Genomic DNA, 27,042 nt, shown 5'->3' with positions numbered 1-27,042 from the left:
AGCACATTCCACTGACAGCACCTAGAGCTCACCACAAATACTTCAAGGTCCTTGTGAAGACTCACAGGGAACTGAAGAAGTTTCTGCAATGGGCCAAGTGGTTCAATACACAGCTCCTGTCTGTACTGAGTAGTTTTAATTTCACCTCAAATGGGAGAAAGATGTGCACAGTGGCTGCTATTTTTTCTTAACAACAGTACAACAAAACCCATAACCAAAACAAACCACAACAGTGCTCTATGCTTTTAGGTAAAGTTGATTGCTTTCAATTTAGCATGAATGAAACTATCACTAAAACAGATATCTTTCCTGAGTTATTTAGCTTCAGTGATCACAAAGCACATGGCATTTACAATTTTGCGCTCTTACATCATCTAGCACCTCCAGGGCTGTGTTAGTCACAGACTCGCGGGTGTTTGTTTGATGCTTCTGATTTCTTCACTTTCAGTTTGGCTTTTAACTACTTATTTGCTTTGTCATGTGCATGCACTGACAAGACAGCCAGAGGAAAAGTTTGCCTATTCTATTTTATGTGATGCCGGCCTTCCCAGCCTCTTATCTTTCTCATTCAGGATACAGATATATCTACCTCAGATTGTGACCAAAATGGAAAAGGCCACATTTATGCCAATATAGTTTTTTTCCGGATTTCTTATTTCAAACTCAGCGTAATTGAATGAGGTGACCAGGCTTTACATACGTGAGAAGAAAAAAAGTAATCCCCTCAAAGGAGGACTTTTTTCTCTTCTAAAATATCTTTAAGATTATTTTGTCTCTAACAGAATGAAAAAAGCAAGTAGGTGACAGTGCTGTACAAAGGTTTACTGGGCACAGCCCAGCTGATTTCCCCTTCTAGCTCTTCATGATGCAAACTTTATACAGCATCATCCTGTAAATCACTTTCTTTATGTTACGATATAATACATTTACATCCCCATGAAGTTGCTAATGAATAAATTAATGGATAACCTGTCCACATCTCCTTCCCAAAAGACTATATGGCTGAAGTGGCATCAAGCTATGATTTGGAATAGTGCTGAGCAAAGCAACAGAGATCAAAATCACTGGATAATATACTTACAACAGGAATTCTGACAGAGCTTCAATTATAGCTTCAGAGCCTGGCAATAGCATAACACAGCTGTAATTCTTCAAAAATCAGAAAAACAGAAAGATTATTTTGCAAAATCAGACCTAAACTAACTACAAAGCCAAAAGGCATTGGTCAGTAAAGAGCTCAGGACTTCCTGAGCAAATGACCAAGACAGAACATTTTGATATAGAAAACTTAGTGCAGTTCATCATTTTATTATACACAAGGAACACTGTTAATATTTAGAGTGCAAAACCATTCACTTGGTGAGGGAGGAAAAAGTGGGGTCTAAGCTTGAGATCAGTAATGTTAACAGAATTTCTACTGAATTCTGCAAATTTAGCTGAAGTTCTGGAAAACACACAAAATCTTGTAAGCAAATAGGGCAGCCTGCAGTAACAGTAATCACTGCACACCTTTCATTGCCTGCTCAGAACCACGCTGCTTTTGTTCATTCTTCACTAACTGGGAAATGTTTCCAAGCAGCTTCCTATTTTGTAGCATCATTTCTACACAATTCAAGATTCAGACAGTAGTTCCAAGTAGCACTATGTCCACATTACCCATAATTCATTTTATGTCTGTGTTCCTACATGAAGACAATAATTTAGTATAATTCACTGTAATCTAAATGACTACAATAGAAATCTTCCCTATTGAGTTTGAAAGCACGGCTGGAGAAGCACAGATCCAAACAATGGGGCTTTTCTAAAGGCTCCTTTTACAAGAGGAGCAAAGCTGAAACAGAGTCAGCCACAACGCAATTCCTCTCCTTTCAGAAGTGTGCAGGACAGGTCAGCCTAAGTCCTCTAGGAGTTGCCTGCTTCCCTCTGGTGACTACAAAAAAAAGCTACTGCCAGTCAGTAACTGTCACGGGATGCTAAGCAGCAAGAACCTCTTGAAGGACATACCAAGACATTCTTACAGACAAGTTTGTAAGAACCAAAAGGACGTTAAAGTCAAAATGCCCTTTCTAATTTTTTTTTCTTCTTTAAATAAACTACTGGAATAATTAACTCAGAGAGACTAGATCAGACAGAACCGAAATGAAAATGCTCTGTAAACCAGTCTCTCGCTGCTCATTGTGTTAGTGCAAGGCAGTTTCTTGCTTCCAGAATTTGGTTTCAGCAATGTCAGCAGCTTTCTGAACTGCAACAAACACTGATATCCTTTCTGGAGCCCAGGCAACTTTTCTTTTTGTTAAAACTGACAGCTGGTTGTCTGCTTTCTGCATGTTCCAGCTCCTTGCTATAGTACTCTTCTCCCATAGCCTTCAGCCCTCTCTGGCCAACAGAGCAAGGACAAGGAGACTCCCTACAGACAAGTTCATTTGCTCCAGTCAGTCCCTTTATAAAGGGAACCAACATATAAACTGAGAACAAACACAGCAAAATTATATTGTCTATGACACCTGAATCACAGTATTTAACCCTCAGGTGTCTAAAGCAAAAGGAGACAAGCTTCAGTCCAAACATTCTTACAACGATTGATGTCATCCCCCAATAAAGCTAAAGGAGGCCTGGTAAAGTGAGAGTTAAACAAAAGCTATACAAATGTGGGGTTTGTTTTTTGTTGTTTTTTTTTTTTTTAATAATATCACAGCTTTAGTAAAGATGTGATCAAATCCAAAATATACAGAAAGCAACGTAATGTTAAATATTTGAATGCGAGAAGCATAGTATTAATATCCTATTTAATTACATAGTGGAATGGTAAAACTCCACGATTTTTTTCTGGGCTTTTGCTTTACTCCATGGTCGCAAAAATTGTTAGAGGTTATTCAGAACTAGCTTTTTGTATGTGCAGTATTCTCTGGCAAGGTGGGCCATAACATATGCTTACCAGCTGTTTAAAAGATGTGGACTGTGCAAACAAGAATATAATATGAAATACTCACAGAAGATATGCAGGGAAATCACAAGTATTTACTAAAACTTCTTAGCATCAAATGATAGCTGTAGCCATACATCTTTGATCTTGAAAAATAGGACATAATTCAAGAGAGAAAAATTGCTATAATTGAGAATCAAAGAGGGGCACATAAGAAACGGAGAAATTGAGGCTGATTCAGAAATGTAATGGATCAAATTATTCAGTGTTCATCTGAATGGAGCAATTATAACCAAAGACATTAGTGAAAAATGACCCATGTTGAGAAATATGGAAAAGCAGTTGTCGGTTGTTTAATTTTTCTTATATATACATCATCTGGAAATATGTGATACTACTTAGACAAATTACAACACCACCTCCAAAAAAATCCAAATGGACTAGCTATTTTCCACTATGCTAACATCCTGAAATTCAAATGGAGTTCAACAACTGAAGTCCCAACAGCTTTAATGACATGAAATTGCCTGCTAAACATTATATACAGTAGTCTAAGTTACTCCCACCGTGAAACATCCCAAAAGGAGATCGCATGATCAACATCTCCCCAGGCTCTGAGCCTTTCCGCAGTCTGGGGGCTTTGTAGCAAGGGGGAACCGGTCTCTCTCAAGTGACAGGTGATAGGACAAAAGGAAATGGCCTCAGTTGTACCAGGGGAGGTTCAGATTAGACATTAGGAAAAAATTCTTCACAAAAAGGGTTATCAAGCACTGGAACAGTCTTCCCGGGGCGGTGGTTAAGTCATCGTCCCTGGAGGTGTCTAAAAGATGGGTAGATGAAGTGCTCAGAGATAGGTTTAGTAGTGGGTATGGCTGGACTCGATGAACTCAATGGTCTTTTCCAACCAATCTATGATTCTACGATTTTTTCAGCCAAATGTCTTTCTACATCAAGAACAAATATTAGCTGCTTTGCAACACTGATAGCAGCTCCTTTCTCCTTGTTCCAAACACAGAGAAATGCCATAAAGAGTGACAACGCCATTAGCTGAAGAAGGAAAGAGATTAAACTAACGGAGAGAAAAATGCTTTACTGTTGGCCATCAAGACTCTTACAAGCCTTTGGAAAGCTCAGCAAGAGACAAGGACAGAAGTACTTGCCTTGCTCTGAGCTTTCCTTTTCCATGCCTGGCCTGCTTTAGCACAAACAGCACTTGGAAATGGTAGCCTATGCCTGCATGCAGAACAGCAAGGAAGATTAGCAGAATTTTAAAGATATTATTTACCTAGTACACATAACTTATCAGTCTCCCTCCAGAGCTCATAAAATCAAAACCAGTGAGACAGAAGTAAATATATTGTCACTTACTGCAAAATTTGAGATGAGGCTAAAAGTTGAAGAAACTCTCTCAGTTGTTTGGGTTTTTTTTGTGGGGAGGGAGGTTTGAGTTTGTTTTGGGTTTTTTTTAACAGTTTCTTGTCTCTCTTCATGTTTTACATCACCCAGTCTCCAGCTCTAAAACAGCTGCAGCCCATCCATGTTAAGGCACACAACAGCAGCAAAAATATTTGGATGATGTTATCTCTGACTTTGTGTGCGTGGGCAGGAAAGTGACCTGAATATCACAATGCATTGTTATGGTTGTCCTGATCCTGGAAGTTCATATTATGCTTCTGGCTATTTTAGACTCAGTTTTTTAAAAATACCAGTAGCTAGATCTTACTTTGGACAGAGCTTGCTCCTCTTTTCTAGCCAAGCAGACTGCAACCTCAAATTACACTGTTAGCATCCCAGCTGCCCACCTGAAAAAAGAAAATCTACCTTCCCCAATGCAATTGGACCTGCTGAAACTGATATTTCTTGTAGATGCATAGCTATACTTCACAGATAGCACATTACATAACAGAGCACAGGATTTCTCCTGTGAAAAGAAAAGAAAAGAAAAGAAAAGAAAAGAAAAGAAAAGAAAAGAAAAGAAAAGAAAAGAAAAGAAAAGAAAAGAAAAGAATCATTTCAGTGAGTTTCACCATATACAAGATTCACAAGTGATGTCAAAAATGCAACATGATCAGAAACTCTTCCATGTATAGCAGGCCAGTGAGGGATCCAAAACTATTAGCCACGCAAGATTTGGGCATTAATTACTCTCATTTATCTCTATCTGACACATATGTAAATTGTGCTGTCATTGTTCGTTTATGAATCTGTGAGGAAAATCCATACATATTTCATGAATTCTAGGGCTTTCTTTGTGAGTATGGCTATCATCTGCAAACATCTGTAAGCATCTGATTTGCTAAACTTCTCTCTTCAAACAGCAGATACAACAGTGCAACAACACAGCAGACTCACTCTAGATCAGATGCAGCAGTACAGATATACTGTTCAGCATTCTTCATTTTACCCAGGTGTTACTGCAACACTTTCCTCTTTTGGCCTTAGCGAGTGTTATCCCTAACCAGCCACATCTGACTATGCCATTCTTCCCTCGGACCCTCAGGCTGGTTGTCCCTTCTCAATCACACCAAACATGAGCTAGTTGCTTTTACTGTCGACCTGTAGCAGTCATAATACCTTTGTCCAGGTAGCAACAGATCTACTCCCATCCTTGATAAACTCACCATGCTGGCATCTGTCACTGGGTAGCTGTATGCATAACATGTTTTCCTTTCTGCTTTGAAGGAGCCACCAAAACAAACAGAAATCCACTATTTTCCTTCAAATCCTCCTTAATAACTCTCCTGAGATGCAATGCTGACAAATGCTTGCAGCTGCTCAAGATTACAACTGCCTGACATCACAAGTGACTTCTGTTATCCTCTTGGTTCTCCATTTTCAAATCCACTTGTTTTATTTTGCTTAAAGCTTTGATGTAAGCTCATTTTTAGGGTTGGAAAGGAGAGAGTAACTGATGTGCTACACATTGGGCTGGAGAGAGTAACTGATGTGCTACACAATCTCTGGACAAATTCAAGAATGGTTATTCTTCTAAAGGACCTGCACAAAACCAGAAAGGACTTGTACCAAGGGATCTCAGCTTGTTATAAATTCAGTATAAGTAAGCAACTGACTAGATAACTGCAACTGCTCTTATAACTGGTAACCGAGTAGAGACAACACTGGTTTGCTACTTTATGTTTATCATACAGCAACAGTCTGTCAGACAGGTTCTCTCACAGTTCTTGCCTGTTACACGTATTTTGGATAGATGTGCAAGCTTTCCCAGGACATGCAAGCCACTAAAAACAATCTAGACTGCCATTACTATCGTAGAGCAGGCTGGCAGTTTGGCACTTTATTCCTTTTTTCCATACAGGACTACAGTGTGCTTACTCAGATTAAACAGAACCCATACCATGGGTCTGTATTTTGTCTTTGCTTGCAAAAAGAGGGCCAGGTAAACTGAAGCACTACAATTTCCTCATGTTCTAGTTTGATTCAAATTCCTGAGTGCTTTAATTTACTGGGTTTAACATCTTTGCTCTTTCTGAAAAAAAATCAACACAAGTAGAAGCGTCCCAAGGATTTTAAAAGATAATATAATTTTTTCCTATTGATCTTAACTTTAAAAGATCAAACTTTAGTAACAATCACTTCAGGCAAAGATAGCTGCCAACTGGATCACAATAATACTTCATGATAATCTTTCCATAAGTCTTTTGAATTACCAGTGTCTGGTTAGCACGTTAAATTAATAACAAGAAACATTGAGAAGATTGAACTCGAAGTATAACACTTTGCCTGCAACAATGTAGAATGATACAAGATACCAACTTATTTAATGCATTTGTTTTCCCACCTCATAAGGTTAAGGGAATGGAAAAGGCTAACATACCACTTCTCTAGAGAAATAGGTTCCAAGTACAAGCTATTCTACCCTTCCCCATGACTTCTCTGATGATGATTACACTTGAAAATGTTTTATGTGAGAATGAAGGTGAATCAGGTTCATTTCAGTCTGGACTGTGCATTACCAGCACCTGTACAAACTGCACTAGCTACTCAAATATTGTTTGTAAAGGCAGCACCTGGCCAGAAAACAGAGCCTGCAGTCCACTGGAAATTGTAACACATACCTTATTTTCATATTAACAGGAACCTTAATTTCTTAGCACACATTGGAAAATATTTTGATTTGGAAATGTTTTCATAGTGTTGAAAATACATTCTAGTGCATGGAATATTATATGTGGCAATAAGCATATAATAATTACACAAAAATTAAAATTGCCTCTCTAAGAGGAGATTATATAGCATGATAGTATCAGCATCAGGTTTACTGTTTCCATAAATAGATGCTAAATAGAATAGTCTGAGACATCCTTAATACAACAATCATGGTTGCTGGAGAGCGTTAAAGAATATTAACTGTTTTAGTCTGAAATATAATGAGTCCAACCTTCAGAGTCAACTGCTTAGCATTAGGCCATAAAAATGAACTACAGATGAAGCGTCTTGAAACTGCAAAGAAGGAGGACATAGCAGAACTTGCTTAGCTTTAGTAGCTGAATTTGTCAAGCTTTAGGTTGCAAGCTGTGAACTTTTTACCTATATGATGAACTTACTGAGCTTTTACTGAGTTACACAAAAAAAGCCTCAGAGATGGTTCAAGACGGAAGATAAGGATGCTACAATCAGCTCCAGACCTTGAAAATAAGAAAACAGACAGCCTGCCTACAAATAAGAAAAGAACCCAATGAAGAATGAAAAGACCTCAGCCCCTAAAACACCATTAGACACACTGCTGGGTGGATAGCACGTGAAGAGCGTATCACGGGCGGGAATTTGGATTGGGAGAGTATAATCGCCCACAGATTTCTTTGTTTGGGATGCTTCTTCAGGGGCACACTGCTCAAGCTATCGTCTCATGCTCCACCAACAATAAATTAGCCTCTAGTATTTAGTGCCTGAGACTGCCGCGGGAAACCTAGGGTCAAGCCAACCAGAAAATATGACAGAGAGAGAGAGTGAATGGGTAAGAGAGTCAAAAGGGGCACCTAGCTGGAGTCATCTGCTGTGTATGGTCCTTGATCCTAGTAGCTGAAGTCTCAGATGGAGTGATTGCAACTCTCAGTGTGTGTATGCTCTGGAGAGATTTTTTTCCTGCAACAAGAACATGAAGGAAATGGACTGCAAAAACCGGATAGACTCTTCCTGAATAGCATCTGCTAGCACCACCACAGGAGACAGAATGCTGTGCTACATGGACCACTGGTCTAACTCAGCAGGGCATTGCAAATGTTCTTTAAATGTTCATGTACGCACTAGGAGAACCAAAACACCTGAAAAGAATGCTTTGACAGTCTTCCTGGTACTCAGCATAAAGGGATTTATTTCTCTAACTTGCTGGTGATTCCCTCAGCCTCTCCAGAAATGCACATACACCCCTCCAGAAATCAAAAGGCACCTACAAAATGCTTTGATATTACAAAACTGTGTTTTTCTATGTGAAGTTGTTCCACCCAAACGTTTTTTCCCTATCAAGCTAAGTTTTATCTCATGAAAGCAAAATCTCTTTTTTTTTTACCATAAAAATAATTGATGTTTCTCCTGTTGTTTCCCAAGCATAAGAATATATTAAGAGTGGTAAAAAAAAGTCGCTTACTTAAGCGACTCTCAAACCCAAACCCATCTCAAATATGGCAAGCATAACTATGTGTCTTTCAAAAATGGACTGAGATGCTTCATGAAGTTCTACCTTATCTGTGCAGGAAATGAACTACTGAGATATGATGCATTTTTGGCCTCTGGCTTACAGTAGCAAGTAAAAGCTGTGTAAGACCTTCCATTTACCCTGTTTCAGCCTTCACTCAGTCTTGACTAGGTTGTTCTCTGCACCAGACCTCAGACAAGAGTTGTGCCATTTGTTCTCCCCACCTGCCCTTGATCTACATGCTCATCTGTATGTCCTGATATGATTTTCCTCTTTGCTCCACCTTCCATCAGCTGATTTCCAACTACCTCGTATCTATTCCCCTCTGAAAGAACATCCAGAACAGAAAGAAGTGGGCTATAGCAAACTCTGCCTTAGCAGTGTCATCATGCTGATGTGCTGGCATGAAACTGTTAAGCTGCTTCATTCCAATTATAATACTCAAGTGGATTCTTTTTAGCACAGACTCAATAGGCCAATTTCTTCTGCCTATACCTCTGGACACACCTGACAAGACTTAATACACCTGGCAAGAATCCTCCCTCCAGCGATATTCTTTATTACAAATGTGGTTCGAAGACCATCCACACAGGGGCAGATGGTATCTGAATGCAGCCTACAGAGAGAAGTGCATTTCTGAACTGAGAGACAAGAGTACTGCTATTCCATACAGATGTATTCCTGTTTCACATTAATTCCTACAGGTGTTTTTCTTAAAAATGCTGAACTGAGAAAGTTAGGTTACTTTATTACCAAAAACTACTACTGATTCTAAAAGCTCTCATATTATTAGTTTTCCTTATTTTTTAATTATTTCTTAAAAGCCATATTCTGTACTAGTCTCAGATTTAGGTTCCCATGTGTTAAGATGAAGACAACAGAATAACTTTATGCTCTTCCTATAAGCACTGTGCTAGTGTCACACACAGAAGTGTGTTATGCAGAAAGGTTGTTTATTTTTCCAAGTAATCATTATGCACATTTTTTTTTACTGATTAGATCTACACTGAGAAGTTAAATCAAAGTACAAGATTGTCTACAATCAATACTTTACTACAGAAAAAAATGTATTTATTTATTTTAATAGAGAAAAAAACCTAACGAGCAACAGCTTCCTCTCTTTCAGAAGCTCACAACACTGCAACTTCAAAATGCTTTACAAGATCAGTTAGGTAATGTGCACATTAGCACAGAAACAGAGAAATATCACAAAGAAAAAAGAAATCCAAATGTTCAAGAGAAATTTCACTTCAAATTAGAAAGATTTTCTATGAAGGCACATGTTATCAGGCAATTATTAAGTTGGGAGATTTGGAAGAAATGTCATGTTTGCCCAGAATTATTCTGTACCAGATAATTTCCAACATTCTGAAGAACTGTTTTGGGCTTCTACAGACATAGAAACTATCAGATGACACACACCAACAGGCTAGCTCCAAATTCCATTCAGTTGTGATAGATATTTCCTGATAGTCATCTAGTTTAATGATTTCCAGTCAGAGGACAATACCTTTAAGCTGGATTGTGAACGTGCAGTACCTCACTGCTACCATATACCTTAGAGGGAGCAGCAAATAAAATGTCAGTTCTAGTTAAAAATGGAATGTTTAACTATCTTATCCAAGAATTTGAGCGTACAAATCACATAAGAATAGATTTGTTTTGTAAATCAGAGACGGAAGGTGGGGTGGAGTATTTCACATCAAGACTGCATTATCTCATCATAAACCCATCCAAGGTTTTTTCCCAGTATTCAGAATGGGTGATAACTTATGAGGCCTGACAATTTTATAACAATTCAAGTAATCAGGACTAAAATCTCTCAAGAATAACATTGTAGGATAGTATTTCTAGGTACTTTTTCAGTTTTGGCCTCAAAACTGTACCTTAGCCACTTACCCTAGCGTTGCTCGAACCCGATTAGTCTCTTTTGCCCAAAACCCGAACATGATCAAGTACAATACAAAACAGCTACCAAATACTATGGGATATGTAAAAAATCACACTGTATATATTAAAAAAGCTGTAAGAATTGAACAGGACAGTCCATATAACCAATGCTGAAGATCGAATTAGGACAAAAGAAACCAGGCAACCATCTTTCTTTCCAGACTGGCTTGCTGTTGATACGTTGCACTGACATGTCTGTCTTAAAGAGCTGAAGATATTTTTCCTCTAGGAAAAAAATGTTTAATAACATTTACATATATGGCTTCAAACACTCCACAGAGTAATTTTGTTGGTAAATTACAGTGGCGGCTTCAAGCCCATTACTAAATGCTAGAGTTTTGCCATCTACCACAACGCATTCCCAGTAGATTTTGAGAAACATTCCCTCCCAAACCTCCTGCTCACAAATCCCTTCATGGAACACAAAAGCAGAGCAGAGCAACAAGCTCTGCTTTGAATACCCTGCTGCTCATGTAAGCTCTTCCTGGCAGCACATTGCACAGTAGTATGGATTTGATTCTCTAATTTTCCTCCTTGACATCATCTTGCATCAGCTACTATGGGAGCTGTTTCAGGTTATGCACACTGCAGTGGCCTATACTGTCTGCCTTTCCAGTATTTGGAACATATCTCCCGGCTAGGTGCTGACTGCAAAAGGTCTATCTTCATTTCAGATGATCACACAGAATTTGCAGGGATCAATTGATTGCTTTTTTGAGCTATCAACTCTGCAAATCTAAATTTCAAGACTAGCTTCTCTCTTCAGGGGAAGCAACAGTTTTGGAGTTAAAATGTTCTTTTACGCAAAATAAATAACAATTACAAAAAATCCAAATCAATAGAAACAAAGGTCTCTGAGCTAAATTAAAGACTAATCACCACTTTCATTGATTCAGACACAAATATATTGTGAAAAACAAAAGAGACTGGAGATGATGAAGATACCTTCATTCTTACACACTGGAGGACACCTAAATAGCTACCACGAAAAACAAACAGCCTATAAAGCTGTGTGCATGCTGAAAGGAAGGTGATACTTCAACAGAGGAATCTGTTTCACAACAGTCTTCTTTCACAGATCCTTTTACTAAAAGGATAGTTTCACCAAAGTCACCTCTGGAATTCATTTTTCTATTTATGCATATCTATGCATACACACTCCAACTCCCATCCGTCACATTCATGGATCTACATGTGCAGTGACACAAAGCATCTGGGACTATCCCACACACTCCATACTAACACTTGCAAATGTACAGCTTGACATACAAAGAGTAAATACAAAACATTCTCCAGATGTAGGTTTGCGTTTTTCACATTAAGAAAATAAATTCATGTGAAATATAAAAGTTAAAATATAAACACTTGACTGTTTCCTCTCAGTCTGTTCCATCCTGGCTCTTTGTCATCCATCCTTTACAGGCCAGCAGTTTCACAGATGGGAGTTTCAAATGCCCAGCAGACACAACAGAAGCTAGATTTTCAAAGATGCTCACTGCACAAAGAGCTGACATCTTTTGATGTCAGTCTAACCTAGTCATTCGTTATGATTTCCAATGCAAACTATTATTGAAAACATCTTCCCAATGCAAGTCAGAAGAATCTGGAAAAGCTTTTAGAACTTAAAGCATTTTTTAGAGCCTATTTCCAGGACTAGATACCATTGTATCACTGAGATATTTGGCATGAGATTTGTATTCACTTATTTGACAAACAATAAAATATAATCAATTCTTCAATCTCAGCCTTATCAAACAGGGATTCAACATCAGTAAGAGCCTTGATTGCTATAAAAGGCACCCTATTCCTGTTAGAGACATGCTTCTTCATTTTCCCCTGGGGAGAGGAGGAAGTTTTTGCAGAGTAGGTTATAGTGAATCTATGAGAACAGTGACAGTTGAGCTCTTTGCTCCTAGGTTAGTCAAAACTAAAGACTGAAACACACAAATTACAGACCTTACCTTGCTCTGATTCCACTTAGGGAAACCCCACTGATTTGAGCAGTAGCCTATTTTAATCTACTCGCACAAAAAAGGCAATTAAATTAATTAATTCTTATAATTTTTTTTTTTAAATCCTTGTAGTGGTTTCTTTAACTGTTATGCCATATCTTGGTCATATTTAAAGAAAGGCTACCCATTATTCCTATGACAAGCCTCTCACCAAAGAAAGATTTTAGGTAGCAAATCCTATGAAGTCCTATCAGAATTCACATCCTAATTCTGAAAGGCGCAGCACTATCAGTATAATAGCAAGATAAGAATAGTGAACTCAGAGCAGACCATTAATTCATAACACTGAAAAGACTAAACAACAGCATCTACCACTTCACATGCAACTACTGTAAAGAAAAAGAAGAAATGACTTGCATCTAATTAATTGAGTTTATATGCAACATAGGAGTGCCAACTGGAAGAAAAGTCTTATTTTTCCAAATTATTTACCTCAAGAACTAGCCAAAGCTGGTCTCCATTTTTCACATCTTTCTTATAGTACATGCCGTAGAATTTGACTACATTGGGATGATCGGACAGAGCTTTCAAAATGTTGTACTCGGCTTCAATTTCTTCATCAATATCCTAGTGTCACAAATGAGAAATACATAGTGGTTAAGGAATTAAAAAAACCCCCAACACAGCATTTTCTGGCTATTCAAATGTAGTTTCTAGTAATGCAAAGAAAAAACCAAAGAGAACATGAACGTACCACTTGCAGGGCTACAGAGCTTAGTTCTGTTTACTCAATACAAAACAACGATCTGTTTTTCTACTTGGTCTTTATCAATTTCAACCAATGAACACACAGAGTATGACAAAGCAGCCCTCAGGAGAATGGAGAAGTCGCATTTCAAGACAAAGCCAGTGCAACCCACAAGTGGGTAGGTATGCTGAATTCTTGCACTGGGAAGGTATTGTGAAGTCTCAAGAGCTAGAGATGGTGCATCTGGAATTATCTCTCTACCCAAATAAATGGTAGGCACTGGATGACTCATTTAACCCCTTCAACCTATGGACTGGTATTAATCATTGAGGGACACTATCAGACTACGTTTCAGTTACATTGAGAAAATATTCAATCCATCCTGGACACGGGTAAAGTCAGAATAGCTACAGCCTTTCCTCCTCATTGTTTAGATCTCAAAAAAAGTTAATATACTTGTTTCCAGATTTAAAATATTTTGAATACAATTTACTATTTGCCAATCAAATTATTTGAAAAATAAGTTCTAGAGGAAGGTTACCCAGGAATTCACCTATCCATATATGCTGAAAACCTGTCTCACCACTGTCAAACAGAAGTGACCATGGCAGAGAAAAGGGATGCTTTGTATTCCCCATGAAGGAAAAGGAAAGAGCGTAAGACAAGAAGAGATGAAGAGAGAAAATGCATCTGGCAAAAACAAAAGGACATATCATAAACCAGAACAAAACCACAAAACCCAAAAAACCCAGAGTCGAAAGCCAAAAACTACAGACAAAAGATACAATAGCCCTGGCTGCCCTACGGACACTGGAAGAGAATTAGCTCAATGTCCTACTGTGATTTAATAGAGGTTTCTGCCTCCTGAGGGACACTCAGATTTGATGTGATTTTTACTATTATAGAGAGAAATGAAAAGAGAATCAAATGAATAGAATATTCATTCTGTGCATACTAAAAAGAAAAAGAATCTTCCTCTGCATTTGTGAAGGAAGAAAACTTGAAATATTTGGTTGAATTTAACATATATACCCAGATAAAAGTAACTCTGATAGAAACAGTAGAAGGAATATTTTCATGTGAACTTAAGATGTAGGATAATTTGTCTAAGAGCCCTAAATGGTATTTACTTATAGTCCTGAGGACAACACTAAAAGCACTGTCAGTTCCTTCTTCATATATTGTCATTTCAACACCATCACTTTTCTGTTCCTGTTTCAAAAAGCTGAGCTGTTAATTCAACACAAAGAATCTGAGAGCTTTATAGGTTTAAACACAAAATGCATATTTCAGTCTCACATTGCCCACGAACGTAGTTTCCCAGTTTAATTTGGAAATATCAGTTAAATGAACTACTTGAACTACATGACTACTGCTTGTTTTTCCAGTCCATCTCTTGACTGGCACCATTCTGAAGACATCTTCAAAGAAAAAAAATGTAAAATTTAAAGAAGAAATACAGAAAGTATCTTTTTCTTCATTGCAATGGCTCCCTCTGCAGCCATTAATAACACTTTCAGTTTAACAAAAAAGAACTAGTTTATTGCTTTCACTCTATTTCTAATAAAGGATTGCCATTTTAACAGTAACATGGAGGTACAGCAGCTACTCCAGACATCCTGTAAATAGAAGGGGGGAAAGAACAGTATTTTTAGAATAAAAAGGAGAATATATTTAGTTAAAAGATAGAAATCTCGAAGTGTGATGTTGCCTCTGTTACTGACTTCCATTTTGCCATTACGATAAGGAATCCGTTTCCATCAGTTATACCTTTTCCCTTCTTCAATTTCTTATGTTGCATCTTTTTACATTGTTTCTTCTTCTTTACATTCTGCTCCCTTATCTCCTACTTAATTTAGTTCTCTTTCCTCTAGCATCAGCTTTACTACTTCTCTCTTCCTGTCATCATCACTTATCCTTTTCCTAAAACTTGCAGAGAAAACACAACATTGAAAGCTTCCCTGATGCCTTCAATAATCCCTGCCATCGCCAGATGCCACTTAACAATCATTCCCAAACACCTGCGAAACAGGTGAAAGCAGAAACTTTTCCTGATACGCAGGAATTTAGAACAACAACTGCAAGAAAGTCCTACCTATTCATTGTAAGCACAAGAATCTTGCTTACAGAAAGCAAGAGTCAAAAGTAGAGTTTCCAATGCATTTGAATTCATCAAGATCCTAATCGCTTGGCTGCGAATCAGGTTCACTTTGCGAGAGGTATGTGACACTGAATTGAGATGAGCCTCCTTTTGTTGCTTTGAAAGCAGATCAACAAGAAACACAGCAGAGATAGTGCAAGACGCTCTGTTTTCACAAGCACATTTCATAGGCTTATGGGCCATAGGATTACAATTTCACACAGTGATATGCTGAGGTAGACAAAGCCCTGTGTGGCCATGCAGTTCCAGACCTGGAGCGTTTGACAAAACATGATGTGCTCTTCCCTTCCTGCTTAGAGGTCATGCAACGGAACCACATGCCTCACAACCCTATACTGGAACTACAAAAGATGAGCTCAAAGGGGCCATAGGAAACAGGAACAGCTCCTTGTCCATGATTTGCAGGTTACTGCTCTCAGGAAAAATCTCAAGCCACATGTAGCACCACTGAAGTCAATAGGGTCTGTCTTTACAAACCAAACTTGTATTTTTCCTTACTCTTTAAGCATTAATCAGCTACTCAATAAATGTCGGTTACTGAGAACAAAAATATACTCTACAACATAATAACTCCACCTCTCATTCACCTGGTGCTTTGCATGTAGGCACTAATGCCTTTGAATTATCCATTTGAAAAGATGGACCCCTCTGTGATATCTATGTACTTTGGCACATTCTAAAAATGCAGAACCAAAAATAACAATAAAGTATGCTATTTTATTTTTAAAGTATCACTCATAGTGTGTAATTCAGCTAAAAGCACATACTCAAAATACATACTTGAAGGTACATCTAAGACACTTAAGAGTATGTAACTTGCTTTCTGGCTAGCATGTAAAAGTAACGAAAGGGAACGACAGTAAAAATAGAAGCAACTAGGACTCCTGGCACTGAAAAAGAAAATGATCAGATCTGCCTATGAAAGCAAGAGACAAACAAGGGAGAATCAAAAGTAAAAGTAACAAAGTTTAGGTATATTTCTGACTTCTACCATGTGCAACCACTTCCAAGATCACTTACGATACAAAAACTGCACTGACATTCAGCAAACTGCCTGATACTTAGGAGTTTGAAGCAGTTTTTCACTATCACTTCTAACGCAAATGATGTTTAAAAGAAAAAAACATAACACAAAAAAACTACATAACTCACAATTAAATAAGCACAGACCAAGTAATTTAAACAGCTTACGTGAACAGGATCCAAAATTTTGACGGCTGCTTTGCTGCCATTTTTCTTATTTAACACCTTGAAAACTTTTCCATATGTTCCTTTGCCAATAGTCTCAATTATTTCCCAGGTATCTGAAGGATCAGGAAAGCTATCAAATATTATTGTTTTCCCAGCCAATGGAAGCATCTCAAATGATGGCTCCTAGGAAAAAGATATTTCAATACTCACTCAACAAATGGTTAACAGCAACTGGCTTTCTACAAATGCAAAGAGAAATACACATTCCAGTCTCAAACACCACAGATATTTTTCCATGTAGTATGCATGCCCTGAAAGCATAATGAGCAAGAAGTGCTGCCCTTGATATAGGTATGTGCATTCAACACAATATTAAATGAAGGGAAACTCAAATAATAATTTGAACTAATTTCAGGCTTGAGTGAAGTCAGTAGAAGCTTTCCCATACACTTCTATGAAACTGTAATGTCACTCTGGTTGTTTTTACGCGGCAGGAGAATGACAATCAAGTTAATAAAATACAAAAGAATTTGGCACCACTACCAAGAATCAGGCGAGAAGGAAAAGAAACCCCAAAATCTACAAAACAAAACATATTAAGTAGTAACCTTAAGTTCATAAGTTCATTCAAACTTCTACAGCTAATGCTCAGTTCTATAACCCTATTCTTACCAGCTGAATTTTTATATAGATTTCGTAAGGGCAAGCAGACCAAAGCCACAGATCTTTTCACAGTATTATCGTCTTCCAACAGCCAAGCACTCATAGTCATGGAAAATGTGTTTACTGATGTACATTCATTAACAACTGTTTTACATAGCGTAAAGGAAACACCTTTTGCAATGATGTAATTGTACCCATCAATGACAGGGTTACACCTATACCCTGGTCATGATGGATATAATTCACTTATATATAACTTCATAGTGACTAACTATCCAACAGCTGCAGCAGAAACAAACAAGGCACAGACTACCCGCAGACAGCAAAAAAACCCAGGAACTCCACCTTTATCTGTTGGTAAGAACAGCCAAAAACTCAGTAGAAATTTGTCACAAATTACATTTCATATTCTTAATTTCAGAGCCAAGACTGAAAAAGAGAAGAGGCAGGGAACAAGACAGACTCAAGCCCTCAGTAAGTAAGCTGGCAATAAGTAAGTGAGCCAGCTACTGAGTGCTTTAGTCCTTCCCAAGCACAATATGCAGTAAATGAGCCAGGTTTGGAGAGTCATTTTCATACACCCATTTTTTAAATCTTTACATAAAGCTTTATAAACAGACTACAATGTAATTATTCTTGGATTTTTTTATGTCAACAGAACAAATCTACATACATCAAACATTTTATATGATATTACTCCAGGGACAGGAATTGCACCATGATACCATACGACTGGTTTTCACAGAATCACAGAATCACTAGGCTGGAAAAGACCTCTAGGATCATCGAGTCCAACCATTCCTCTCAACCACTAAACCATGCCCCTGAGCATCTCATCCACTCATCTTTTAAACACCTCCAGGGATGGTGACTCAAACACTTCCCTGGGCAGCCTCTGCCAGAACCCGATGACCCTTTCTGTGGATTTTTTTTTTCTGACGTCCAGCCTGAACCTCCCCTGGTGGAGCTTGAGGCCATCCCCCTTGTCTTGTCCCCTGACACCTGGGAGAAGAGGCCAGCTCCCTCCTCTCCACAACCTCCTTTCAGGTAGCTGTAGAGAGCAATGAGGTCTCCCCTCAGCCTCCTCTTCTCAAGGCTAAACAACTCCAGTTCCCTCAGCTGCTCCTTGTAAGACTTGTTCTCCAGCCCCCTCATCAGCTTTATTGCTCTTCTCTGGACATGCTCCGGAGCCTCAACATCCTTCTTGTAGCGAGGAGCCCAGAAATGAACAGAGTATTCGAGGTGCGGTCTCACCAGTGCTGAGTACAGGAGCAGAATAACCTCCCTGGACCTGCTGGCCACATCATTTCTGATACAAGTCAAGATACCACTGTCCTTCTTGGCCACCTGGGCACCCTGCTGGCTCATGTTCAAACGGCTGTCAACCAAGACCCCCAGGTCCATCTCTGGGCAGCTTTCTAGCCACTCTCCCCCTACTCTATAGCTGCACGGGGTTCTTGTGCCCCAAGTGCAGGACCCGGCATTTCACCTTGTTAAACCTCATGCCATTGGTCTCGGCCCAGCTGTCCAGTCTGTTCAGATCCCTTTGGAGAGGGACATGAAGAGAATGGCTTCAATTTCAGTTTCATCCCTGGCTTCCAGCATACTAGCCATACTTTCTCTGTTCATCTGCATATTCATATAACCATGTATACACCACTACACACGCAGCATTTATATCCACTATATGTACAGTATGTATACAACCAGAAACAACTGCTATGGACGGCTATGCAAATAAGTTGTACCAACTCTTCCAATTATCTGATATGCCTACTGGCACATCACGAATATACAGACTAATCTTCTATTGGATAACACAAGCTTGCCCAGGGAACATCAGGCTCAGGATTCTCCCCATCATTCTGTTGTTGACTGATTATCTCACTGATAAGTGAGAAGACAGGGTTTTCCTCTCTCTCTCCCCCACTCCACTCCCCTTTTTTAAAAATATATAGACGACTATTACCAACTTCAATACCTGCTCATGCAGCAAAGTGGTGAAATATCCTTTTAACGTGAGGAATCCTGCAGCAGTCTGTTGTGTACTGAGGACTGCGACCAGTACTGGGCTAGCACCTTGATTTCAAGGGCTGTGGGACCCAGTTCTACCTGCTATGATTAAGTCTTCTTTGATAGAAATCCAGGTTAAAATCAAAGTAAGGATAGATGATCAAGATCTGGAGACATGTAGCGATAATATGAAAATCCTCAAATTTTCATTCTAGATTCAAAATTTGCTTTTCCTTCTGTGCAACCCTCTGGCAAAATTTTATAGGCACAATTTCATAGGCACAATTCAGCCAGTACACTGACTGCAATCTCTTCCTGAAGCATTACCTTGCCACCTCATGCCCAGTATTTATGCATGCCTGGGAGCTTCAACACCTCCAGACAAAGCCATCTCTTCCCCAGAAAATGAACATATAAGTTACAGATTTTTTTTGGAACTTCCTTTTTCTTTTGCCTGTAAAATAGTACTCAAATACAGCTGTTCTTTTTGATTTGGGAGTTTTTGGGATTTTTTAAAAATAATTTTATATGTATATATAAATGCTTCATAATTACCTCATAATTGGAACTAAACAAAAGAATAACCAAATTGAGGGTGATAAAGAGATTAGGATTCATAATCCCAAACACTTGTTTTGAGGGATTCAACGATGATGGAATTCTATTTCTCTATCTGACCTTGAGTCTTTAGAATTGAGATTAACTATTTGTTTAAAGTTTTACTGCGTACCAAATCCATAACTAGCGAATTTTTGGGAGAAAAAAAATAGAGAGCTATCAATAGACACCTTCCTTAGAAATGAGATGTCCAAATCATACTGGAGCCTGTCTACACATGAATTATTTTCTAGAGAATATGTGGTTTTCCAATAAAATCTAGGGACCGCTATAATCCACTTTACAAAAATACACAGTAAGAGCCTCTGACCTGCTTACAGGAGGAGATACACAGATGTTGAAGAAGACTAATTTCCTCCCCTTCAAAGACAAGTACTTAAAAGGCAAGAATGCAAAGACCAGCCTCACATATTTACCCTATGCCAGAGACAAGCAGGAACTCTGATACCTTGAATCTCCAAATATACCCTTAAGCAAAGGCTCACCTCTCTGTGCAGAGATTTTTTAGCAAGTACAACATTCTAAGAAAAAAAATGACAGTGAAAACTGCAGCTTCAGACAGCTTCCCAGGCATCATTGAGTTCCTATACATTAACAGAATGCAGTTGGAATTAATTGACTCCCAGTATCAATTGCTTATTTGTCTGCAGAGAATGGAACAAGGAGAAGTGTTAAAAGGCGGAGGAAACATGATCCTGCAGGTGCTATCTGACTACCAGAGAAGAGTGCTGGAGACAAATATGCTTGTATTTCCTCTGCAAATCACACCAGTTGCACATCATCTTGTCTTAAGAAAAGTCACCACATACTTAACAATAATGCATTCAATAGTTGTCATACTTAGTTCAATAATTTGAGTGCTGTTCCAGAAAGAATTATTCACCCTAATGCTTTGTCTTTTGATTTACAGCTTCAAAATCATAACTTGAATAAGTTATATTGCACTTCATATTTCCTCACTTCCACTACGTTTAAGAACAAACCCCTGCAGATAAATTTTTTAGCTTCCACTTCTATTATTAAAAATATATTAAATAGAATGATTTCAAGTGTTCTGTTCTGGGTGATGAATAATATTTTATTGCATGTCAGAGAGGCCAAGAAAGCTGATAATGACTTAGCCTCATATTTCAGCAATAAATTGGACTGTCTCTGGAATACGTCTGGATGCCCAAACAACTGGGTAATTTATCATACCTCTCACCATTAAAAATCTGCTTTAATAAAACACAACTTACAACTTGATCCAAACTTCTGAGCAAGGAATGTACCCTTGAACCTCTATAAAAACCCTTTAAAATACTTCTGGTGTGCTCAGCATGACAGGTCACTCAGCTTCTCATAAGATTTTGGCTAACCTGGCTCTGCTAAGGCCTGATGTGCACCGGGAGCAGTCAGGTCAAAGAAGAGCACCATGGAGGCAGGACAGGCAGCCAGAAAGAGCCAAAGGGCCATTACACTCCACTATCATCCGCAAATCGCTCTCTCCTGCAGCCAGTATATTTTGTCCAGCAGTTTCCTGAGAATCTGCTAACCTAGAGAAACAATACAGGCCAAACCTCCAAGCTGGAAGGTATTAAGCATCAGCTTACCCAAAAGGTTTTTCAAGTAGATCCAACAGGAGATGGCCTGCTGAAGCTTTCTTGCTTCCCAGTGTGATACAGGGGATGCCTGCACCGTGACTGGGGAGGAAGGATGGAAGGGCTCTCACACCAGGCTAGGTAAACAAGTATTTTTTTTTTCCCTGATTTGAATGGTGAATAAGTGAATTTGATAGACTAGTCAGGGCAAAAGGGGACTGAGCCCCTGTTTGTTGTATTTCTTAATTAGGTCATGAAATAAAGCTAATATCACAGAGTATATTGTCCTGTAAATTTGAGAGATCCAAAGGGACTGTGGCATGTACAGTGATTATATCTGGGTTATTTGGGGCAGGAAAAAAATAGTTTTGGAGTTCCAAGATAACAAGGCAATGTGGCTGGGTTTCTTGGATTGTATGTTTTTAACTCTAAGAGTGGGATCTGGCTGTCAGTGATGTGACTCTCACAGTTCTAAGAATAAAGTGAATGAGAATTCTTCTGAGCCAGCCTTATATGACCTTTCACACCCTAGGTCACTCGAAATATACCCACCCTATACGCAGCAGAACTCAGGTTATATATTAAAGATACTCAGAAATGCCCTGTTCAGCATTAATGCTGTCAGATCATTGTGTTCTCCATAATTTTCATTATCTAGCTAGTTTGCAAAGGGAAGGGGTAGCCTCATGAAGAACATAGTGTATCTCCTGTGGACTATCTGATTGCTGCAAAGGCAATTCAATGAAGCCCATTTATCACACCCAAAACTAAATACACATACCAATTGCGCTGTTGAGGGCTTTATATTCAAGGCTACAGAGCATCACAGTCAATAGACTCAAGTGGGAATAGGTTTTGCTTTTGCAGGCTAGGTTACAAGCACAATGGAGCCTGAATTTCACATAATATTACATGTTAATCCAATATTTTTACTAGTGTTTCATACCACCTAAGTTTGCAAATTCTTTCTAAATCTTCACCCCTACAGCAGTTTCTGAATGGACTTCCATCTCACTTGGATGAAAGCATAACCATTTCCTCCATAAGGAGCTGCTAAAACAACAGGCACCTTGCCTCATGCCATCCATTCTTCTCCATGAAGGAAGTGAGTCTACATAAGTAGCAAAGCAGATCCTTATTTGTGTATGACTAAAATGAATCCAGCCTTTGGGTTCCCATCCACATCTTGTCTCGTGGTTAACACAATCTTCTGGTCTTGAAAACTAGAACTAGAACCTCTTTGATTCAGTTAAAACACACCTACTGAGGTCTTCTTTGATCTCTTTTGATTTACTTGTCCACATCACTCCCCTCTTCCCACTGCAAACACTACCTGTGTTTAACCAGAATCACAGACTGGTTGGGGTTGGAAGGGACCTCTGGAGATCATCTAGTGCAACCCCCCTGCTAATGCAGTTTCACCTACAGCAGGTTCCACAGGAATGCATTCAGGCGGGTTTTGAATATCTCCAGAGAAGGAGACTCCACAACCTCCGTGGGCAGCCTCCTCCTGTGCTCTGTCACCCTCAAAGTAAAGAAGTTTTCCCTCATGTTCAAGTGGAACTGCCCATGTTCCAGTTTGTGTCTATTGCCCCTTGTGTTGTTGCTGGACACCGCTGAGAAGAGTCTGGCCTCATTCTCCCAACACCAACGCTGTAGATATTTGTAAGCATTGATAAAATCCCCTCTCAGTCTTATCTTCTGCAGGCTAAACAGACCCAGGTCTCTCAGCCTTTCTTCATAAGAGAGATGCTCCAGTCCCCTAATCATCTTTGTAGACAGCTCTTGCATTTATGCTGTCCTGTAATTTGCCATACACCTTCACCTGTATCACGGCAGGTGGATGTCAAAAGCCAGCAGCGCTAGCTTACATTGCCTATTGGTTACCTCTGTGGAGGTGACACTTGCACTCCTTCAAATACTGAAACTTAAATCTCTTGTCTAATACATGCAAGAAAAATAATCACCTTCAAAAAAAGGAAAAGAAAAAAAGAAATTACAGGCAATGTTCATGTAGAGGCTGCTGAGGCTTGTTACATCAAAGAAAAAAATCCCTTCTCATCTCACTTTCTCACCAACTGATGCCTTTATCCAAAATCTAGTTTCTACTGAACACAAGGCACAGTGGGCCTTGAAATACTTAATGCAATAGCACAATAAAATTCCACAACACATTTCCTCTTATTTCATGAGTTTATGCCACACTGACAAGTACTTAATAAGAAAATTAAAGGCTGCTGCATGGAATTCTTAAGAGTAGCCAGGAGTACAAGGCTACAATATGCCATTCATCATACTAAAATCTAGCACCTTCTGGACAAATGCCCAAATAATTTGATCGTTCAACCATGAACATGGATTGCAACTGATCCTGAGCTAGTATAAATGTAGCTGCAATGAGCAATTTATGCAGCATACCATCTCATTCATGGCTCAAAGAATAAGTTTTGTCCTGGAAATTCCAATACCATCTCCGCTTAATTCTGAGGGATATTTGGCCTCTAATTTTGATGATGATACAACCTATATCTGAATGGGAAATACAATGTAGCACGAAAATTAGTCAAAATCAAGCATCTAGAAGATAATTTTTTTTTTACTTTGATTGTCAAAAGCTAAATCCACTAAAAACTATAATTTCACTAAAAACCAACAAAAAATAATCTTGTATGATCATATAATTGTTGTACTATCCATACATCTACCTGAATTATCTTCTCTGATTGTACATCAGTTTGCCTACTACTTTCCACCCTATACAACCCCCAGTGTTTTCCCAAATCTGAACAATTGTCTTTCCCATCTGCAAGAAACTTCCTGGAGATAATAAAAGCTCTTCAGCCCCAGCTATAATGAAGAATAAAACTCAACAAGCGTCTCTAACAGTGAGTCTACTTCTTTCACTGTGTTGTGCTTACACTAGTACGGCACAACAGCTGGGATTTACTTAACTTGGTATGTGTACAATATACCTGTTGGAATCTAAGCTAGCTATTATAATCCCATTTTAGATGTCAAAGCGATAAAAGAATTGATTTACCTGACCTGGTTAGTACCTACCTTTGCATAACAAGACCTGTTCTCCAGGTGGTATTACTAGCTAAGTTTCCATTGACAACAACTGAAACCTAGTTATACAGCTTCGGATGCAGATATGTTAAGTGAAATAAATCCTATCACACCTAACTGATGGAAATAAAGAGTTATAGCTTGACAACTGACAAAATGAGTATCAGCTTCACGCTACAGTCAGAGGAACTGCAAGGCAAGCACATCTCATCACTTGAAAGTTGGCAGGCAACTTGGACATTGTTTGATGATGCACAGAGAAGGTAAGAACCATGCAATGACACTGCCAAGCAAACTTTGACTCCCACAACCAAACCCTAAACTAATGTAAAAGCAAAAATAATTACTTACGTCAAAGCATTCAGAGCCAAGGAGTGGTGATAAATTTAGCTTAATCTCAGACAATGTATTTCCTGGGTGCAATTTAAAATCAGTAGGTTAATCTTAGAGCTTCTCAAGGAAAAAAGTGATTAATTTTTTAGGGTATTTATTAGTGTTCACTCTCTGAAGAGTTAGGTAAGTGCTTCTTCTGTTTCTAAAAACACTTCCACTTTACTGACTGTTATTCAGCAATAACTTTCCCAAGAAAACAAGACAGGTTTCAGAGAAACTTGATGCCCTTGGGCTCCTTGACCTCCTTGACCTTTGTAAAACTTCTATACTCAGTAGAGAAACAGTACTGTCTGGTATCACTACCTGATCCCCTTCTATTGATAAATGCATATTGGGTGTCCACACTGACATTTCATCTGCTGATTATTATTCAGCTGATCTTGACATTTCGACTTGCTGCAGAGTGAACTGGCCAGCCCTGCTCATGGGAGCCTCTAGCTCCTCACTCTCTAAATGTTCTCAGTAGGCACTGCTGGAAGAGATCTACAGCAGTATCAGGTTCCACCCTGGGTTTCTTCCATTCTCTCCCCATGCCCCATAACAGTAAAGGTCCTACTGTATGCTGAGGTTTACAGTTTTCAGGAAACTCTGTCGGAGGAGGGGCTTTTTTAAACAACAGGTTAAAGAATTATCATGGGCTGTTAAGCATTCAATCTAATCTCACATGGGGGCTGCCCAGTGAATGACAATCCTTCGGACCTCAAACATATCAGTAGAGAATTCCCATTTTTTTTAAGCAAACCTTTAATTATAGGAAGAGTGAAAATAACATGGGAACAAAATGCTGTATTTAATTACTGTAATCAATTCTAAAAGCTCCGATATTTGAAAACAAACCAGAGCTAAAGTTTTTTGAAGAAACTGTCATACACCAGCAAATATTTATGCAGGAGCATTAAAATAATAAAAACAAGATTAATAACAGAGAGGGGAATGGTGTCATTATCAAATCGTATCTGGACCTTATGGCACCAGAAATAATGAAATGACATTAGCAATCCATGAACTGAATCACATCCAGCTCATTTTGTGGCTCCCAGAAGAGACACACTACAAGTGATGAGAATAATTTTTCAATTACTACAATAGATCAATATACTATATTAGATCAATATATTAGCAAAGAACTTAGTTTACAAAGTTAAAGCATCATTTAGTTTTCCTATTTTAACACCGTAAAACTTTATAAAGCCACAGAATCAGAATAGTGAGATCTCACTCCCTATTTCTCAGGACTTCTAAGAGTGGTGAAGTGGCAACTCAAAATTAGCTCAGCAGCTATATCAACAAGCTTTGGCAGGCTTAAAGTTAAGGTGATATAGGCATAGAATGGTTTGGGTTGGAAGGGACCTTAAACACCATCCAGTTCTATGCCCCCGCTCACCAATACGGACACCTTCCACTAGGTCTGGTTGCTCAAAGCCTCTTGAACACCCCCAGGGACAGGGCATCCGTGACTTTTCTGGGCAACCTGTTCCAGTGCCTCATCACCCTCAGAAAAAAATTTCTTCCTACTATCTAACCAAAATCTCCCCTCTTTCAGCTTAAAATCGTTACCCCTTGTCCTATCCCTGCATCCCCTGATAGAGAGCCCCTCCTCAGCTTTCCTGTAGGCCCCCTTTAAGTACTAGAAGGCTTTTGATAGCGAGATAGCGGAGGCATTAGAGACAAGCAGCAAATTTGGCAGCTCCTAACATCACCAGTCAAGAAGCTGCGGGTATCGGGGTGCGCTGTGACACCGCGGGCACCGGGGGCTCCGCGTGGGTCCCGCCGGCGCCACCCCCGGGCACACACAGAGAGACCCTCTGACCCAGGCAGCCTGCAGGAGGAGATGGGCAGAAGCCGAAGGAAAGAAGACTGATTTCCTCCTCTTAGAAAAGTACTTCTAACGCAAGACCGCGAAGGCCAGCCCGTGCCAGAGCCAAGCGCGGAGCTCGGAGCGCTCGCACCCCGCGGGCTCCCACCCGGGCAGGCACCTGTCCTGAGAACTACACGCTGCTCTCGCCCAGAAACCCATCCACGGGAAAAAGAACCTCAGTAGAAACAACTACGCAGGACTCGCGCAGCAGACGGAACGACAGAGCCCCGCGGGCAGCGCCCCCTGCACCGCGATGGCCCCGTCCCGCCC

The 27,042-nt window shown here is 39.3% G+C and overlaps 1 protein-coding gene across 7 annotated transcripts in view; it reads right to left on the bottom strand.

The window, feature by feature from the left end:
* Positions 1 to 27,042, bottom strand: part of MYO3A (myosin IIIA) — a 119,654-nt gene that overhangs the window by 88,700 nt on the left and 3,912 nt on the right. For all 7 annotated transcript variants that reach the window (XR_008448783.1, XR_008448784.1, XR_008448785.1 and 4 more), the window contains exons 2-3: positions 16,579 to 16,761; positions 12,971 to 13,105 (exon numbers count right to left, since the gene is read on the bottom strand). Coding sequence is in view for 4 of the 7 variants with exons in the window: in XM_054060104.1 (XP_053916079.1) it covers positions 12,971 to 13,105; positions 16,579 to 16,746 (303 nt within the window). In the remaining 3 variants the exon portion in view is untranslated. The remainder of the gene's footprint in view (positions 1 to 12,970; positions 13,106 to 16,578; positions 16,762 to 27,042) is intronic.

The sequence above is a fragment of the Cuculus canorus genome, chromosome 2 (genome assembly GCF_017976375.1).
Source record: "Cuculus canorus isolate bCucCan1 chromosome 2, bCucCan1.pri, whole genome shotgun sequence".
NCBI lineage: Eukaryota > Metazoa > Chordata > Aves > Cuculiformes > Cuculidae > Cuculus > Cuculus canorus.
The sequence above is the reverse complement of the archived record's forward strand: the minus strand, read 5'-3'. Positions and strand labels throughout refer to the sequence as shown.